Source organism: Boleophthalmus pectinirostris, unplaced genomic scaffold, assembly GCF_026225935.1.
Source record: "Boleophthalmus pectinirostris isolate CB_2022bp ecotype Guang Dong unplaced genomic scaffold, ASM2622593v1 HiC_scaffold_19, whole genome shotgun sequence".
Classification (NCBI taxonomy): Eukaryota; Metazoa; Chordata; class Actinopteri; order Gobiiformes; family Gobiidae; genus Boleophthalmus; species Boleophthalmus pectinirostris.
In genome coordinates, this window is record NW_026571140.1 from 8,858,570 (window position 1) to 8,878,376 (window position 19,807).

General features: G+C 38.9%; 1 protein-coding gene across 1 annotated transcript; it reads left to right on the forward strand.

The window, feature by feature from the left end:
- Positions 1–609: 609 nt before the first annotated feature.
- Positions 610–19,530, forward strand: hsd17b12b (hydroxysteroid (17-beta) dehydrogenase 12b). The gene is made up of 11 exons (XM_020927456.2): positions 610–954; positions 8,308–8,354; positions 8,658–8,733; positions 10,117–10,224; positions 10,589–10,653; positions 11,083–11,127; positions 12,317–12,351; positions 13,421–13,502; positions 13,999–14,064; positions 15,832–15,981; positions 17,924–19,530. The coding sequence occupies exons 1-11, from the start codon at positions 777–779 to the stop codon at positions 18,026–18,028; spliced, it is 957 nt and encodes a 318-aa protein (XP_020783115.2). The 5' UTR covers positions 610–776; the 3' UTR covers positions 18,029–19,530.
- Positions 19,531–19,807: the final 277 nt, after the last annotated feature.

A 19,807-nucleotide genomic window follows, 5' to 3' on the forward strand; every position in this document is an offset into this window, starting at 1 on the left:
TATTTTCCTGTCATGTATATATAGTGCTTAATGGAACAGTGTGCACATTTTTCACGGTGCATTATGCGTGTCCACATTATACTGCACAGGACAAGTGGTAAGTGGGTGGATGTCGCCAACAACATGTTAAAAAATAAACAAATGAGGTGAATACTTCAACGGAGGACACTTCTGTGTGTTTTTTCCCCCCCTGTGTTTAGAAAGGTGGCCTTTGTGTCTCAGAGTTAATGCTTAATCTTAATGCCATTATGTGGAACATTCCAGGAAAAGCTATGACATCTGAAGTCAACAGATGGCGGCCAAAAAACTTACACAGGCCTACCATTACCATAGTTTTAATGTACTCCTACTTGAAGAGATTCTACTTTGTAACTAGTATATGCTCACGGGCAAGTACTAGTGTATGCCTGTAAGCATAACGTAAGAGTTGGCTATACGTCAAAAAACAAAAATATCTTAACTTCAATTTTAACTTCAGTGCCCATTATAATATATGAGTAGGGTTGACAAAATATAGAACAAATATTAACAAAATAATATCGGGAAAAAAAAAAAAAAAAAGGAAAACAGCCAATCAGAACGAAGGACCATCCCAACGCGGAAGAGTGAACCCGGAAGTAGGGTCTTTTTTGTTTTTGACGCATGTAATTCCTTCAGAGTGCTCTCCTGACTGGGTCCTGCTCCTGATCACCTTCACCGCGGCTCCGTCCTCCTCTGTCACCCCGCAGACTGTCCCAGAGCCCGCACACAGCCCGCACACAGCCCGCACACAGAGCATGCTGTCCGGGGCAGAGGCCATGCTCAAAGGCGTGGAGGCGCCGCTCTTCTGGCTGGGTGCAGCGACCGCGGCCTGGCTCTCCGTGTGCGCGGTGTACCGTCTGCTCTCCGGCCTCCGAGTGTGGTTCTTGGGCAACGGGCGTCTGGTCTCCCCCGCCAACCTGGGCCAGTGGGCAGGTACGAGCCGTGCACATGTCTCCGGATCACAGGGAGCTGTAGGGAACACTCGTAAAATGTGTATGGCATAAGAAACTTCTCCAAATAGTGGGCCAAAAGTAGATGCAGTAATTTAATTTTTTGCTACTTTGATGGCAGATTTTTACAAATAGATTTCTAGTTTTCAAATCAGGAGTTCCGTCCACGTTTTAAACAAATTGAACAGTATAACATCTTAAATTATATTAAAATATTAACAGCCAAACTAATATCTTATAATCATCCATGCATTTCAGAACATGCTCATAGATAAGCTATGCAAACAACTCCAGAAGCGTGACAATTGAAGTCAGAAATATGAACCGATTAACAAATACAGGAATCCCATGTATTTCAGAACATGTTTGTAGAGCTCTAAACTTCTCGCAGCCTGCAGACTGTTCTACTAAAAGGCAGGATATGTTTTTCTTTGCAGAGAACATTCTATTATTTAAATAAGTGCAGATTTCATAGTTATGCCAACTTAAACTGTGGCTTTGATTAGACTGATTTGTTTTGAATATTGTGCAAGCCTATAGTCTAAACGACAGAGATGAGCTATTTTATTTGCAGGTAAAATTTTATTTCCCAAATTACCCAAATTGCAGCCAGCCATGATTTCATAATTGCAATTTGCAGCAGTACACAATGCAATTATTTGACTGCAATAAATTGTGCAACCCTGCTCATAATAATTTAAGCCAATGAATAGCCGGCTACTACTTGCAACTACAGCTAGACTACAACTTACAACTACTTGACTAGCATGTTTTATAACATTCCACCACATGTTATCTAAATACTTTATAATGCACTGATTGACACCTTGCTTTTAGCTATCTGTTATAGTGCTATCAGGATGGATGTGAGGTGTGGTAAATCTGGTGAGGAGATTAGCTGATCAGACCACTGTCCATCTGTCTGCCTCCGCATGCTGCAGGGTGCAGGGGACTCTGGACTGTGGGTGAGAGGGTGGAGGTGTGGAGCGTGCTGCATTCAGTGTCCTGGTGGTGCAATCAGCTATCCACAGCATGCCATTAAAGTTATCTATCTCCATGAGGATACGTAGGAAATGCCACATGGCCAAGTTACAAGTCACATCTGTGTGTAGGTGAACATGCTCACTGTACAGTTTTTAATGTGTTTGTTGTCAGCAAAACACCTGTAATTGAATGAATACAAGCTAGACAATGTAATGTATACTGTGGGAATGTCCAGGCTAAGCCATGACATCTCCTGGGCAAGTGGCAGACACTCCAAAAACAAACCAACAAACAAACAAAAATGGATCTAACAAGACAAAAGACAACATTAATGTCCAATGTTTGCTTTAGAATTCTGAAAGTTCTCAACTGTTTGAAGTTTACAATGGGACCATTGTTAACTCTCTCACTTCACAGCAAGGTTTTCTCATGTCATAGGCCAGAACACATTGAGGCCTTTCAGGGGAGCAAACATGAAGTCAAGCAGGTAGCAGACATCGAAATGTGTGTCACTCTGAATTGAGTGCTACACATTATCAATCTATAACCTCTCTCGCTGAAAGTGATCGGAAGTGTCATTACAAATATTTGAATTTGATTGGTGGAAGCGTTACAACAACGAAACATGCCGAAAAGTCAAACTTTAGTTAAATCCACTTGATAGTTTCCACTTGAGTTTATGAACTCACAAGTATCATGAAAACCCATCTTAAGCAGACCCTCCATCATAGCATTTATACAGTGCAACAGTGCACCTGTAAAATGATTTTAACCAAATTTAAACTGTACAAAATAGCTAGTGTTTGGTCGACCAGTGCTTGTTAGACCCAGTGCATGCTACACAGGTCTCTGGGAAGAATAGATAGCTAAGGTCAATTAAATACAATCAATCAGGGACTACAGGTGGAAATAAGCACTGGTGCTACAACCTGGTACAATGCATCTGTCCTTTTAAGGTTACTGTAGATTGTGCACTGTCCCTGTCTGTATTAAATAAATAAACTAAACTCTTCTAAACTTTGTGGCCAATGGCCACACTTCTCAAAGCCTGAGCCCATCACATCTCAGATTCTAAGCGAGGCCAGGCCTGGTTTGTATTTGAATGGGAGACCTCTGGGAAACCAGCTTTTCACTTCCCAAACACTCTGAGTTTCGACATGAACACATCGGTCGGTTCATGATTAGGTGTGGAAACCGGCACCGCCACAGTTCTGTTGGCCTGAAAACACTTAAGTAATGCAGAAATGGCTCTAGTGCAAATTATTGTTGTGTCCCTAGGCAACACACTTCACCCACATTTACTAATATTAATGTGTTGTGGGCTTGAGTGTTGGTGGTGGTCAGAGGGGCTGATGAGCAGATTAGCACTCTTCAGTCATTCTGCCCAAGGGCAGCTGTGGCTCCTGTGCGTTATTGTACGTCGGGCTGCTTACGTCTGTCGTGGGCTGTTGCAACCCTCCTGGTCAGATTAGGCTCTCTTTGATCACTGTCCTATACAAACTAATGTTATTTTTAGACTGCACATCCACACGGTACTTAATGATGTCAGATGTGCACGAGGCCGTCTCATTCACAAAGTTGCTCCAAGTAGAGCTGTAGGCCGGAGCGTGTACTGGCTTATGTAACACACTGGGCCATTCAGATGCACATGGCTCAGGGACACTGCTGTGAGTGTGTGAAAGAAGAGAGGACAAGCTAAAGCTGCATTACCAACCTCTTTTTTTCTTGTAAATGGGTTAAGTTTTGTTTTTTCCCCCCAGTAGTATATTGTAAAAACAGCACTTTGTGTCCAAATCTGACCACTCCTCGCTATTTGCATCTAACAGTAAAATGATATCAATGTAAAGTTGCCTGGCAAGTCTGGCATATGAGTAACATCAATGTGCCAATGAGTTTGTGAGAACTAATTAGATTACAATATCTACTTCCTTCTTTCATGGTCTGAAAATCATGTACCTCAAGCTTTGTAATAAGAATCCTTATAGCTCTAAGATCACATATTGTGCATTCTTGTAGCTTTAATCCCTTTATAGACATGATTTTGGTCTCTTTGGGATAAGTTTTTCACATTAAAAATAATGTTTACATTATAAAAACATACTTTATTATCTACACCTCATTTCCAATGAGGTATTTGGGCATTGGAGCTCCCTCTGCTGTCAACAATGGGAATGAACCATGAGAAAAATAAATAAATTAAGCCCTTAAACAACTGCTGTGTTAATAGAGCAATGTGTCGCTGTGATCACAATTTGACCACAGAATGATCCGGTGATGGCTTCTATAAGAGCAATATGGAGTTTTACCTGTGTTGCAACAATCCAGGTAAAATGAAAATGAAGCATTTTTGTGTGCTCATAGAAAATTTATTTCAATTAAAGGATGAAGGAAATGAATTTGAATTAACCAAAATACAACTCCAGGTTTGTTTTTGATGAGAGAACAATTACATAACTGTCAAAATATAATTGTAATTCTTGTCAGCAAAATCGCTATTAGATATTTTTTTCCCCCAAAATCATTCAATCATTCAGCCCTAGATACATGCTCCTTTAGCTCAATCTGCCAGAGCGAACACAGAAAACCCTCCAAACGTCATGTCCACAGTCAGATGGAGCCCCTAGCAACAGTAGTACCCTTAAAACTGGACCCACATTCACCTAAACTGCCCTGCCCCAAAATCCCAGAACAACACGACAGGCAAAACCACTCCAAAGCTTTGGCTCATTTCAAATCGTGACCGCAAAACATTTCATTCTTAAAAAGTCTAAAAATATCCAGACAGAGCAGACTCCCCCCGCCCCTGTGTGAGCCTGCTGCTATATTTAGGTGGCCCCAGGATCCCCGTCTTCTGTTGTCATCCTCATCGGGTTGTTCTCTCTCCTCCTTCTCCTCTTCGTCCTCTCTGCTCTCTCTCTCCTCACTTACTCTCTGTCACCTATTTCTCCCTTTCTTTTGGCTCGTCTGATTTCTCATTGATTTCTGACAATTTAGGATGTTATTGCACTTTAAATGATCTGTGCTTGTAAGAGTGCTTGTATTAAAGAAGCGACATACAGGTTTTGTAATAATCGCATTTAATTCACAATAGTTTTCATATTCAGAATATACTCCCCCATCTCTATGGCAACCAAGAAGTCATGTATCATTGCCTACTAATTCTTTTAACTTTCTTAGCTCATACTGAGTTTAAGCTAACAATTTCTGACATTTCTGATTATGGGGACAGGAGTGGTGTCTCAAAATTGTAGGTCTCACATGAGAAAGGGCTGAAGGTTAAACTTAGAACCATTGTTTGACCAAAGAGTATTGGTATAGATCTTTAATGTGACATTATGAATTGATCTTATTTATATTTCCAAGAGTCTTGGATGGAGACTGAGCCTTTCTCTCGCTATCTACAATCAGTCTCTGTAAACAGAGCGCTGCTTTGAACAGGACCATTTCCATTTAAATGACTTACCTTTTACAAACATGGAAACACCACTAGCACTAGTATGTGGTAGTGGTATAGTTATGGAAACTTGACCACATGGAGCATAGTGTGCATTGTGTGCTGTCATACAGTTCTACACGTCGTATAGTAGCAGTACATTGTTAAATATTAAAATTTTGTTCTTATTTTTTCACAATAATAAATTGGTAAATAGTAGGGGTATAGAAAAATATTGAAATATCGATATATCGTTTCGTTTAATGTGATGATACAGTATCGATATCATGAGCTGCTGTATCGATATATCGCCACGAGTATTTTTTTTGGTGCATTTTACTTAATTATTCTGTTACAGTGCTACAGTTTTGTTGGTTGTTTAGAGGAAGGAAACTCATTTATGCAACACATTTGACATTTTCACTGTTTTGATGAGTAAAATGTTTGTGTTTCATATGAACTTTGCACAAGAAAGTGGTTTAACAAAAACTTTTAGTATCACAGCCCTGATTTAGACATTATTTTTGCTGAACTGTATCAAATCAGTTTAAAATCTATCATATTGAATCGTATCGAATTGAAAGTGCACTGTATCGAGATATGTATCGTATCTACAACTTCTTAGTGATACGCAACCCTAGTAAATAGTAAATTTTAGAAAAGCTTAAATCAGCTCAATAGCTGAAATAATTATCTAAATTGTCCTGTGTGAAATGATGTAATGTACAAAATAATACAACCTAAATGACAATATTTTACAGGTACCACATTGTACAACTGCTATTGTCCCACTTTTTATTGATACATTGGTATAGTTTTAATAGTAGTAAGATTGTATTTTTGTCCAGCTGTAGCGGAACTCTATTCCCGTGCCTGATGCTCGTACTTGTACTCATACGATGTTCTGTAGACGTGAGTGAATGGACAACGACTGACTTTCCCCACACAAACATGAGACAAAGTTAAGACAAAGCCATGTACATAATGCGTGCACACATCCCCAAAGCTGTGTGTTTTTACTCCTGTGGCTGTCACCCATGTGAGTTATATTTAGACCACTCTGATGAAGCACTCGCTGTGAAAAATGGGGGTCTCTAAAAATAGCGAGCGGGGCGGTTGGTGCCAGGCAGTTCCAGGGCATCGCTGCGCGGGCTACGGAGCGCGCTCACTTCCTCCTCCCTGGCCTCCTTGTTCTACTGCAGGATTCACTGATACGGAATTTCAACGGTCGCAATACACTAAAATGACTGAAAGAGGAGCGGCCTCCAAAGAGTTCAAAAGATGATCTACAGTATTTTGGGGTTTGTTGTGATGATGATAATATTTATTTAAGATTTTTTTGCAATCAGTCATATAAAGTAGGGCTGAGCGATTAGGATTATTATATATTTTAATTGTTAAACTGAGGTAGATTCACTTGTGACCAGACTGACATCTTCGTAAAGTATTGGAGAAGTATATTCTGGATCCCAGGCAACATTCTGATATATCTCCCACTTCTAGCTTAGACCTCTACAAACATGATCTGAACTGAGTCTGATTCATGTATTAGTTTAGTCGTTCTTATTTCAGTCTTCTCATTTTATTCTGTTCTCATAAAAAATCCTATAAAAATAAAATAAAAAATTCAAATGCTATAATAATTCAGGAAAATTTCACCTTGAGCTCTTGTCCTCACAGAGTGTTCAGTTTGTAACATAGTTGTTGTTCTTCAAGGCTGCTCTTCCAGTATTTTTAGCATGCTTATTGTAAAGTGTCCTCTGCGTGGTACTGTAGCTGTAACTTTTCTGCTGGAAATAGGCCGACCAAGGTGGGAGAGTGCTCATATGACTGCTTTAGCCAGTTCATTCTGTTGTGTCCTTGGGCAAGACGCTTCAACCACGCTTGATTATTGCACTAAAAACAGAAAAAAACCTGTTTTGGTGGTGGACAGTTTGGCATAAGAATTTTCTTCATAGAGAATGTTTGGAAGTATTGTATTAACTTTCTACTTCCTTGGAATCTGATGTACCTCTTTAACTGCATGAAGTATTCCAACAATTAATAAAGGAATGTAACCGGCGGCTGTAGTCCTTGAGTCCTTTAGTTGAATATTGAGTGGATGTTGTCTTAGTTGACCAAAAAAAATTGTATTATTTGACTTATTATGTTATTTACATTATAAGGATTTATACGTAACAACAGAAAAGGAATATGAAGTGAGCTAGCTGAAGATATGGAAGGGAATCATGGATTTCGTCTTTTTTATTTTCAGATACACAGATATTGAACATTTTTAAGAGCTTTTGTCCACTAATTGATTGGCAGGACATGACCAGTCGCTCAAAAATGTCTTCAACAGATTACTGGTCTAACTGTAACATATTGAACTGGGGATGGAACAATAATAGAAATATCGTGATATCGTATCGTCAGAGTTCTCACAATAATATTGTGGACCATCACAATATATCGAATTACAAGTCTCTTTGCTGAAATTAAGAGTTATGGTGCAGAAATATCTAATAAAAAAAAAAAAAAGACAGGGAACTATAGACCATGATATTTGCAGACTACAAGGAGAAATAACAGTTCTAAGCACCTTTAAGATTTAGTTCTTTGGATTAAGTCTTGTCAAAGCATTTTAAAAGGAAAAAGTAGGATATTAACAGTTTTGTTTGCCTCCACATAATATCGGAATAAATATTATATCGTACCGTGAGATGTATATTGTGAAAATATTGTACTGAGAGATTTGGATATTGTTACATCCCTAATCGTGAGCCTCCCCACCATATCGCAATAAATATCGTCCTGTGAGGTTCATACCGTGGCGATATCGTATCGTGAGACTTGGAAATTGTTACACCCCTATAATGAACGTGGGCTGAATGTTCCATACTAATCTAACGCCCAGGCTCTTGTTTGTTTTGTGTGCAGTGGTGACAGGAGCTACAGACGGCATTGGGAAGGCCTACGCAGAGGAGGTACAGTTTCTCTATTACACTACCACACACACGTACTAGAAAATTCCAGTATCATTCCATAGGAGAGGCACCTGCATTATATTCTTATGGCAATTACAATTACTATATTATTATTATATATATTTTTTGCTGGAAATGTAACAGCTGTGATACTGATATATAGGCCCTGAATTAACAAAAAGATGATTGCATATTTAAGCTGTATTCATTCTCGTTTCAAACTCTAGACCCCTTACCGTGTTTAGACTGTGTGAGTCTTATAGAACGACACATGTTGTAAACAGTACTTGCTCTGTGTTGCAGCTGGCACGTCGAGGCTTCTCTATTGTGCTGATCAGCCGCTCCCAGGACAAACTGGACGACGTGGCCAAGGCTGTGGGTGAGTGACCACCACACTGTGAGCATTGTTACCATGTAGCCTGAGTGCTAACATGGCAAAACAAGGACACACACAGCATCTTGTGTCTACAGATCCATACTTCTACTCTGAACATTTTTGGTTTGCTCTATGTAACTTTATTCGAGTGGAGGATCTCCCACCTGCTTGTCTCTATAGATATGTGTTTTACCCTGGAATGTTCCACTGTATGGCATTAAATATCAAACATGCATGCTTTAAATTCCAAGTTTATGTATTGCTAAACAACCTTGAAAACGAGCATTGATACTGTGAGTATGGTCGTCACTCGTCACCCCACAGAACTGACCCGTTACTGCATAGTGATGCTGTCTGCTTGTCTCCATGGAGATGGATATGTTAATTCCATACTGGGTGCCGGACCGCACACCAGAAGAGTGACATAGTGTACCTTAAAATTGAAGAAGGAACCATTTAATTCTGGATAATAACTGAAAAATACCATGTCAATCCATTGTTAATACTATATTACACAACATTGATTCTTGTGAGGTTTTAGCTGTGTTACAAAGGTGTTATCTCTTCCAAAAACATACCTGAAGTTGTGTTTTGTTTCATTCATACATGTTTGAGTAACCCAAACTTGAGTAACCCCTTTTAAATTTGCTTAAATCTCCAAACCTCCAAATGCTCTGTTCCACCTTGTCATGTCATGAAGCAGTAGCTTTCAAGGTAACAGCTCCTTTTTACTTTTTGTTCAGTAGAGATTGGCAATTCTGTCTGAAATCATCCAAATAAATTCTAGTGAAGGTGTATGAAGTTTAAAAACACAGTGGAGCACTTCTTGTATTACCACGACATCTCGAGGTGTGTTTTCCTTTTGAGAGAACATAATAATAACTAATAAATGTGTGAATGAAACAAAATGCAACTCCTAGTATGTTTTTGATGAGGAAACAACAATACAACACAGATCAGAAAATATGTATAGGCCCTTTAAGGCTTGGTAATATTGACAAAATCAACAACAACATTTATCACCTGATGAAAATAATCAAAGGGCATTTTTGCAGACTATCAAAAATGTTCCAAAATATGTCCGTAAATGGCTTGGTTAAAGTTCAAGTAATGCACAAAAAGCGAACAGGGAATTGAATTAACCACAAAAGTGCAGAAAGTTCTTTTTATTTGTTTGTTTGGGAGAGTACTGTGCAAGTTTATTGTTTATAAGCACATTTGCAACTTTTTGACAGTTTTATTATAGACTATATAGATTTTCTAATTTTCAGTATCTTAAAAATAACTTTCAGTATCTTTCATGGAGCTCACCTTTGCTTCAGCTGAATAATACAGCTCCATTTTGCTTTAAGACCTTTGTGTGTGTGTGTGTGTGTTTACTTCCAGAGAGCAAATACGGGGTCCAGACCAAAACCATCGCAGCGGACTTCAGCTCTGTGGATATCTACTCCAACATCGAGGACGGGCTCCGGGGCTTGGAGATCGGGGTCCTGGGTAAGATTGGAGGACTGTTTTCAGATTTTCAGAATGTGATGGTGATGCATGTTTCCTATTGATTACATTGTATTTTACCATGAAATATCCAAAAGGTAAATTCACAAATGCTGAACCTTATCATTTCTATGGATGGCAACTCCTCCCAGGAACTTGCTATAAGATCTACCCCCATCTGTATTAAATAATATTGGTCAATAGAATGCTGTGATGTCATCTGAAACCCAATAATGATCATGTTTGTAGTAGTTTTGATTGGAACTGTGCTGCCCCCCGGAGGTCACACACATGAATTGCATCTCCGCACACTAATGGTTCATTGTAAGATTTATGTTTTGTTAGTTTTTTTTTCTTCTCTCCGCAGTGAACAATGTTGGGATTTCCTACTCCTATCCAGAATTCTTCCTCCGGATTCCCAATCTGAACAGTGTAAGTTTGACGCTTATTGGATTTATACTGCTCATATAATAACACTATCTTTGTTGCATTGAATTTAAATCACAGTTTGAATGGATGCAATAAGCAAATTGAAAAGGCTACAGTTTTTGAAGTACCGTCATTTCACACACAAACAACAAAATATTCTGTCTTACTCTCCATGAAAACTGCCATTTGACACTGCAGTTTTTTAACACAGAATTTAGCAGACTTTTTCTTTTATTAAGTCATTTTAAGTTGATGAATATTTTGAAGCTTTTTCAAAATGTAAAAATAATAACAATGATCCATGGGTGTCATAGATTATAACTATATAGCAGACACAAGCACAAGGCCTTCTATAAATAGTCTGAATTTTTTACTACACATTTTGAAGACTAACCTGTTTTACTAAAATCTTGTTCCTGCTTGTCTTTTCAGTTTATTGACACTATGGTCAACATCAACATCGTTTCTGTTTGCCAAGTAAGTCAAAAAGGACATTTCTTATGGTACACGTATATCACTTTAACACACTAGTCTAGATTTATCACTCCATCATTTATCACTTTTTATTGTCGAAAAATGCCCTTAATGAACTTTAGTTGCACTGTGTAACTTTTCTTGTGGAGTCCGCCACTTGCTCATCAAGTTTAAGATGCTTTAAGTCTGACCCATAGACTAAAGAGATAAATGGACATAGCTAATGTGCTAGGAAGTGAATATGGGCTCTCTTCCGGCGCCATTGACTTTGACTCCATATCACTTTCTATTGAAAAACTGTCACCCCTCTCTCAGTACCTGCTGCTGTCAGGGTTTTTCATTTTTGTCTTGAAATGATCATATTACCCACTCTATATGATCCTGGTGATAATGTTTATTTCGCTATTTTGTCCATAAATTAAGAGATGAACTTTAATAATGGACAAATCAGGTGCCTTCTTTCCCCAAGGTCATTGCTGCTTGCCTTAACAACAGGTTTGATTAACAACGTTGCTAAGAGTATGCTCCCTGCCAATCCAGGGCTGCGGGAAAGGGTGTTACCTTCAAGAACCTCGCTGTGGATTGGCTCATGGTTGCTTTGATATTCGCTGTCAGGATTCCAAATATGAAACTCTGCTCCAAATTAGCTGCTATAACTGCTAGTCTTGATGAGCTTCATTTGGCTGGAGCTGAGCACAATTAGTGACACCACCCTCCCTTAGTCCTCTTCTTTTATACACTCTGATCTGACCTGTATCTTTTATTAAATAAGATTCAAGGATTTATTGCTATTGTCACAACTCACAAGTAACAGTACACTCAGAGCGACAGTCGATCTGTGTCACTGTGATGCAAGTATCAGAAGAAAAGCTAGACAAAGAGCACAAAGGTACATGCTTTTGTTTTTTTCAGTGCACTGTTTTGTGTAATTCAGTTATGACATAATAGTCCAGATATGGTCAGTAGAAGTGTGTGCTGACGTGCTTTGGTGGAAGTCTGTTGTTGGCCGTTTTGAGCGGGCACTACTCCTACTCTTCTCACACCTCCCCCTTTCCTCTCCTCTCCATCCTTTTCCTCCTCTCATTGTCTTGGCCTCCCTCCTCTGCAGCTTCATCCCACACACACACACACACACACACCACTCTCATCCACTGATGCTGCAGTCCTTCTCATGACTTTTTATTCTTTGTAGATGACTCGGATTGTGCTGCCCCAAATGGTGGATAGGTGAGTGTGTACACATTTGTAACTTTTTAACCCACTTGGACAAACCAGGTCTAAAGATGGATTTAAATTAAGTAGCAAGGCACTCACATATTACTGTAGCTGATTTTTAGATATGAGGTTTGTAGAGTAGCCAAAGACTTCACAAAAAAAGTATTTGGGAAAACTACTAAGAGTAAGAGTAACTTCTGGTTTATAATTTGAAGTTAAGTTTTCTGATCTGTTATAATGTTGTTTCCTCATTACAAACAGACCTGGAGTTGTGTTTTGTTTCATTCACACATGTTTAACACACAAACCCTGCATATTTAGGCTGAGTTCTTCTCTCAGACAGAAAACACTTTGTTCCACCTTGTGATGTCATTTGGTAATACAGGAAGTGTGCTACTGTGTGCTACTGTGTAGTCCAGGAATTGCCAGTCTCAACTGAACTAAAGGTAAAAAGGATCTGTTAACTTGAAAACTACTGCTTCATGACATCACAAGGTGGAACAGATCATTCTGAGCTTTAGCTATGTAGACTGACTAATAATAAAGGATTACTCAAACATGTATAAAAGATTTTTTAAATGACATGTAAACAACAAAATCATGGTGAAATGGTAAATGGTCACAGTTTTATACAGTGCTATTTCAAGGCATTCAAAGCGCTTTACAACAAGGAACCCCTGATCCATACAGACACTGGGGATGAGGGTGGGTTAAGTGTCTTGCCCAAAGACACAATGGCAGCATTCATCTGTGGGTCTGACCACTCAACCAATGTTTATGTTGAGAGCGGGTTCTCATCTGATTTCTTTCTGATCATGGTCTCTTTGACAGCTCACATCAAATTGTGCAGTTTGTCTTGATTTTGATTTGACTGATTTGATTTTGGTGAGCTTGTAATTGTAGTGGGGGAAGAGTAACCAAAACTTAAGTAACTGAATACTGCTACTTCAAAAAAAATATTATTCATGCTAGAAAAGTACTCTGAAAAGTGCAATTTCTTTTAAAAGTGACTCAAGTAATTGTTAATGAATACTACTTGCCTCTGGATGTAGATGACTGATGTGACACAATGTAATTCCAGGAAGAAGGGAGCCATCTTGAACCTGTCATCGGCCAGTGGCATGCATCCTTTACCTCTGCTCACAGTCTACTCCGCCTCCAAGGTAAATCTATGAAAATGTTTCATGTTTCATAAGTTTCATGAGGTGAAAAAAAAAAAAGTACAGTTCTGCCCTATAAACATGTAAAACAAGTTTGTCATACAGTGTTATTTAAATATAATTTAAAAACAATTGACTTTGATATTTTACAAATTTTAATTCAATCAGTAGGCTATTTGTGGAGTTAAAAAAGCTCTATAAAACAATAGAAGATTAATCGCAATTGAATGAAAATTACAATGAGAATGGACACAATTGGCAAATGCTGCAGTTTTTGAAGTGCCGTAATTTCCTCCAAACAAAGCTGCTAACCCTGAGGGTTAGATCTGTATAATGTTCTGTTTTGTGTTTAGTTTTTTTTTTTATTTTTTTATTTTTATGACAAAGTACTACTCAAATCTAATTTGCAACTTCCTTCCTTGGTTGGTTATGGTTTAGGGTTTTACAATTCTAAAAGTGTACTTATCATTTTGTCATCATTTCTGTAATAATTTTCCAGGCATTTGTGGACTATTTCTCACAAGGACTACAGGCAGAGTACAAGAGCAAAGGTGTCATCATTCAGGTAACTACTGTCGACTTTATTAAAAATGATTAAAAATCCATGAATAAATAACAGGCAGACATCGGTGAGCAAAAGATCATTCTTCAAATCATACTTTTAAAAAGACTAGGTCACAATTTACATTTTTGATAGTTCAGCTCGCACTGGTTTATATTGCCTTAAATGAGTAGCTGAAGCTTTTCTGGGAGGATATCCTTCACTGTAATGTATAGGGTTGTTGATACTAAAACTAGTAATTAATAAAATTATAGTCTCATATCCACAAAATGTCAATAAAGGAGACCTTTCCTGAGCAGTTTTAGAATGATTTTGAGCTTTTAGTAAGACCTTATTGTTTATTAAAAGGCCCATATTATGCTATTTTCTGAGCTATGTTATAATCTCACCTGGAGTTTTGTTTTTGTTTCATTCACACAGGTTTAACACATAAACCCGACATATTCTATTTCTATTATTATATTATAGTTCTTGTCTCAAATGAGAAAAAAAAAACAAAACAAAAAAACTCTCTTCCACCTTGTGAGGTCATGTGATAATACAGGAAGTATTCCACTATGTTTTTAAACTCCATACACCTTCACAAGAATTATTTTGATAATTTCAGCCTTGAAATTGCCAATCTGGACTGAACTAAAGGTGAAAAATAACTGTTAATTTGAAAACTACCACTCCATGTCATCATAAGGTGGAACAGAGCATTTTGAGTTTTGGAAATGTAAACGGACTAATAATACAGAATTCCTCAACCATTCGTGAATGAAACAAAACACAGCTCCAGGTAAGTTTTTGATTAGGCAACATAACAAGTTTTAAAGCTCACAAGAGTTGATTTTGTGTAATAAAGGACCTAGTGCCTAGCGCCTGAGAAATGTCATTTCTCTCCAGCGGCTAGGTCAAGAATCGGAATACACTAGACAGTTTGCAACAACCCCGGAAGTGTGAGTTTGGGCACCAGCGAATCAGCGAAGAGCCATATATTCAGTGTTGGCAAGGATTCCTGAGGATTTAAAGCTGGAACAAAGAGAATGTTTGGTGGATTTTATCAAAGGGAAAGGCTTTATTGCCCTTCTTCCTACGGGATTTGGGAAAAGCTTAATATACCAGTTAGCCCCGATAGGGCCGCATTACATACATCACGACCAAATAGCAGTGATTGGTTAAATGAAAAAAGTACCCGCCTACCATCAAGTGAATTAATTCTAACGCTTTGAGGTCAGACGGTTTCCACGACGTGAAACCTGCTGATGAATCAGGCTAACCTTTTATATGTATTCAATCTATTTCTAAAAGTGGAACTAAAATCTACTTTTTTGCTACTAAACCCTTTACTTGGTGTTTTAATAGGATTTTCTGCTGCATCAGAAACTAGGTAAATTTGCTGCATTAGAAATTGAGTGTGGGCTGCCTCCAGTGGCCACGGTGATTTCATGTACTATGTGACATCACGTAGGACTTCCCTTATTACAGACAGGGGTTTCTGACACCTGGCTGCAGGGACGTATAGCTGTCAGACTGTCACACTATTTTTTATACCTTTACTCCTGCACCTTCTCCTCTCATTCTCTCCGTCAGTCCTCCAAGCACGGCTCAGTTTAGCAGCTCTTTATGAAATCTAGTTGTGGGTTGAGTTTAGCTTTTTTTAGTCCCACTCGGATATTGAAATGGAGTTTGAAATTGTAGCATCCCGACACTAGTCACATCACAGCTCAATTTATCTTTGTCATTTCCCCTGCCTGTACTTAACCCCGTGTGTCGTTTCCGCTTCAGAGCATCATGCCGTTCTACGTGGCCACTAAGATGAGTAAGATCCGGCGCCCGACCCTGGACAAGCCCACCCCCGAGCGCTACGTGAAGGCCGCTCTCAACACCGTGGGACTGCAGGAGCGCACCAACGGATACCTGCCCCACGCCGTCATGGTAACACTAGGCACACGCAGGCTAGCTCCGCACCGCCACGGTTCGTCTCTCTGTTCGGTTAAAAGAGGGAGCTTACACGGTGGTAACACGGTGGCTGGTGATGCTCGGTGGAAATCTGATCAGGAGAATGGTTAAAATCACTATTCTTCAAACTACTGTACTGCTAACACTTGCTTTTGGGTCTGGCTGCTTAGATGATACAAATTGCACTATAGTCTAAATAATAAGGCAGCTAACAATTATTTTGGTAATAAATCTGCCCATTTTTACAGTTAAAGGGAAGTGTATATGATTTGAAAACATGAAAAATATTTAAAATTGTAATTGTTTCGCAGACTAACTCAAGTTATTCCGCACTTTCCTAAAGCATTCCTAGAGTCCTAATTATTCACTACGATGAGTTACTCAGAGCTTTTCAGAACTTTCAAACACCAGAGCACTAAATGCAACAACTATCATGCTAACAGCGCACCAGCCTTATTTCCTCGTTTTAAAATTCTTTGTAATTTGGGGGGGAAAAAAAACAGTCTAATTTTGACCCCAAGAGCTGCTTTTACATTATATCTGTACTGGGCCAAGACAAATGTTTACTTAATTACAACTAGTACAGGTTTATTCTTATACCAATTTACAACAATGCAAAAATAATAACTTTCTAATTTTGTAATTTGGTATTTTCAATTTATGTTTTACTACATACCAGTAATTTGAGAACTGTTAAAGCTCATGTATTACACAAAATTGACTCTTGAGTGCTTTAAGTCATGTTAGAATGTTATAATCTCATCAAAAACAGACCTGGAGTTGTTTTGTTTCATTCACACACGTTTGAGTAACCTTTTATTATTAGTCTTTTTACGTCTTCCAAGATCAAAATGCTCTATTCCACCTTGTGATGTCAATAGTTGGAGTTTTCAAGTTAACAGCTCCTTTTACCTTTAGCTCAGTAGAGATGGGAGATTCCAGAGTGTAAATCATCCAAATGATTCTAGTGCAGATGTATGGAGTTTAAAAGTGGTGCATTTCCTGTATCACCACATGACATCACAAGGTGGGACAGTGAGTGTTTTCAGTTTGAAAGCAGAACTCAGCCTAAATATGCAGGGTTTGTGTGTTAAACATGTGAATGCAACAAAACACAAGTCCAGCTATGTTTGTGATGAGGAAAAATTATAACATAGATCAGAAAATGACATAATATGGGCTCTTTAAGCTGACCCAGAACCAGCCTTCGTCATAACATTTCAAGTCACATTTACAATTCCTCATCCCCCAAATTCTGATAGACTGAACTAGTCTACAATTATTGTAATTGTATCTGTACCACAATCAAGTGTGGTATAGCCAGCAGTCTGAATGCAGCCTTCATGTATGTAGCCATCATGTAAAAAGTATTGCATTCTCAGTTCATATTGGCACCTTTGACAAATATGAACAAAATGTACGGACAAACATTGTACTAATATTTTTTAAATGTGGTGTTCTAACTAAACATTGGTATAAAAAATCCTCAATAATCCTCCAGTATGGGGGAATATGAACAAATATTCAAATTGGATGTATATTAAAGGTGCATTGTGCAACTTTTCTGGTGGAGGGTTTGTCAAATGTGTTTCTTCATGGAGATGTTGCTTTGTCTGGACAGTATAATATCAAACCTTCCTATCTCCATGCTATAAAACCATCTTTAATTGAATAAATGTAGCTGTTTAATGCCATAGTGTGGAACATTCCAGGTAGAACAATGACATGTCCATAGAAATAAGCAGGTGATGGACCCCCAGCCCAAACGTTACATAGTGTACCTTTAGATTTGCCTTTTCATCAGGGGTGCCAATATTGGTGAAGTGACTGTATCGTTGATTGCAAAATAAGCTTTTTGAAAAACTAAAGATCATACATCCTCTGTGTCTTACTGTGTCCTCCCTCTTGTGTGATCCAGGCGTGGGTGACCAGCTCGCTCCCCACCGGCCTCTTCCACAAATACGTCATGGGGATGGGTCTGTCCCAAAGGGCCCGCTACCTCAAGAAGCAGAAGACCGGCTAGACCAAGAGCTAGACCAAGGACTGGACCACGGGCTAGACCATGGACCGGACCATGGGCCAGACCACCGGATAGACCTGAGCTGGATCACTACGTCAGGGGCAGACCAACCAACAACCAACCAACTGTATTATCTGGAGCTTTAGTTCACACAGGCTACATTTAACACCATGCAATGAATGGACTTAATTGCTTTCAGTCTTTAAAATGTCTTGAATTTCAAATATTTCTTTTTTGTTTTTTTTTTTGTTTGTTTACACTTCAGAGATATTGCCTCTATCACTTGTTTCAGTACCGTATTTTCTGCACTTTAAGGCACTCTGGATTATAAAGCGCCATTGCGTCATTGAATGGTCTATTTTCAAACTTTTTTCACATGTAAACCGCACCGGACTTTAAACGAAACACAACAGTTAGATGAGTCAGTCGGACTTTGGCACGTTCACGGTGACTCTCGTCTCTGTTCAGTTGTGGTGCGTGGGGAGGGTGCTGTCTCGGACCGCTGGATTGTTGACGTGTTCGCAGTGACTCAGTTGTTCAGTCGTGGCTAGAAGTGGCACATTGCACTCTGTTTTTCGGTCTGTTCCTCCGTTCCATTCCTTGTCTGCGTGGAGTGATGAGTGTGGCTGTGGGTGTTTTTCATTACACGGTCGCTGTCTACTCCGTGTGTTGCGTGCGCTGTGGGTGGTGCAGCTTTGTAGTTTACTGAAGTCGTGCTGGGACACCCGAGTGGATTCGTGTATAGGGCGCTCTGGATTGTGGGGCGCGCAGTTGTTTTTTGATGGGGTTAGAGGCTTATGAGCGCGTCCTATAGTGCGGAAAATACTGTATTTATTTTTGTTTGTTTCAACCAAAATCATCTGCCAGTGGAGAAAGAGAGGATACAGAAAGGAGTCAGAACTATTCATCCATTTTCTTCCACTTTGTCTGGGGCTGATTTGTATTTAGCAAATACTTCCTCCAGCTCTTCTGGGGAGATCCTGAGGTGTTCTGAGGCCAGCTTAGAGACATAGTCCCTCCAGCGTGTCCTGAGTCTTCCTATGGAGGAAGTCAATATTCTGAAACAGTAAAATCAGTAGACTCATCCAATCAAATTAAATATTTTGAATTCAAGTCATTTGAACTCTTCTAGATCATCCTTTTTGCTTTGTGAATCTACAGATATTTTTTAAATTGGAAAATATTCTTTGTTTCATCATTGTTCAATTTACTTCAGTGTTGTTCCACTGTTGCTTTCACTATTATCAGTAGTATACTTGACTTAAGGGAAGTGTGTCATTTTGTGCATTTTTTTTTATCACCTGTTTGACCAAAGTTTAACCAAAATACTAAAATCTTCAGTTTTACAGTAATACGGATTTTCATTTTCAACTGTGATTATATTTGATTTGTGAATGCTTTGTTTTCTACATTCCATAAACACAGACAGTGCACATACACAGACATGTCAGAGGCAGTTTGTCTAGAATGAATCTTCTTTTGCAATAAAAATCTCTTCAAAAATGTCACTTTGTAAGAATCATTTACATAATGGAAAAGTCGTGCGGGGAGGTGTGAGAACAATGAGTCATTATGCTGAGAACGCTGATAAAGGCCTATCACGAGATCCAGAGACACGCTGCAATAGATACTTTGCAGGCATTGTTGTCGACTTTTCCTGGGAAGTGAAGCTAACTGAAAGCACTGCTCTGTCTCAAGATCTGCTCCAGTTAGACTTAATCAGAGCTTTATTTGAACACATTCTGACCAGAAAGAGCTGACTTGCTGCTGTGATTTGTGAGC

Coding starts and splice junctions, on each gene's coding strand:
- hsd17b12b (XM_020927456.2), top strand. CDS start 777: ATGCTGTCCGGGGCAGAGGCCATGCTCAAAGGCGTGGAGGCGCCGCTC. Junction 955..8,307: donor CAACCTGGGCCAGTGGGCAG/GTACGAGCCGTG, acceptor TTTTGTGTGCAG/TGGTGACAGGAGCTACAGAC. Junction 11,128..12,316: donor ACATCGTTTCTGTTTGCCAA/GTAAGTCAAAAA, acceptor TATTCTTTGTAG/ATGACTCGGATTGTGCTGCC.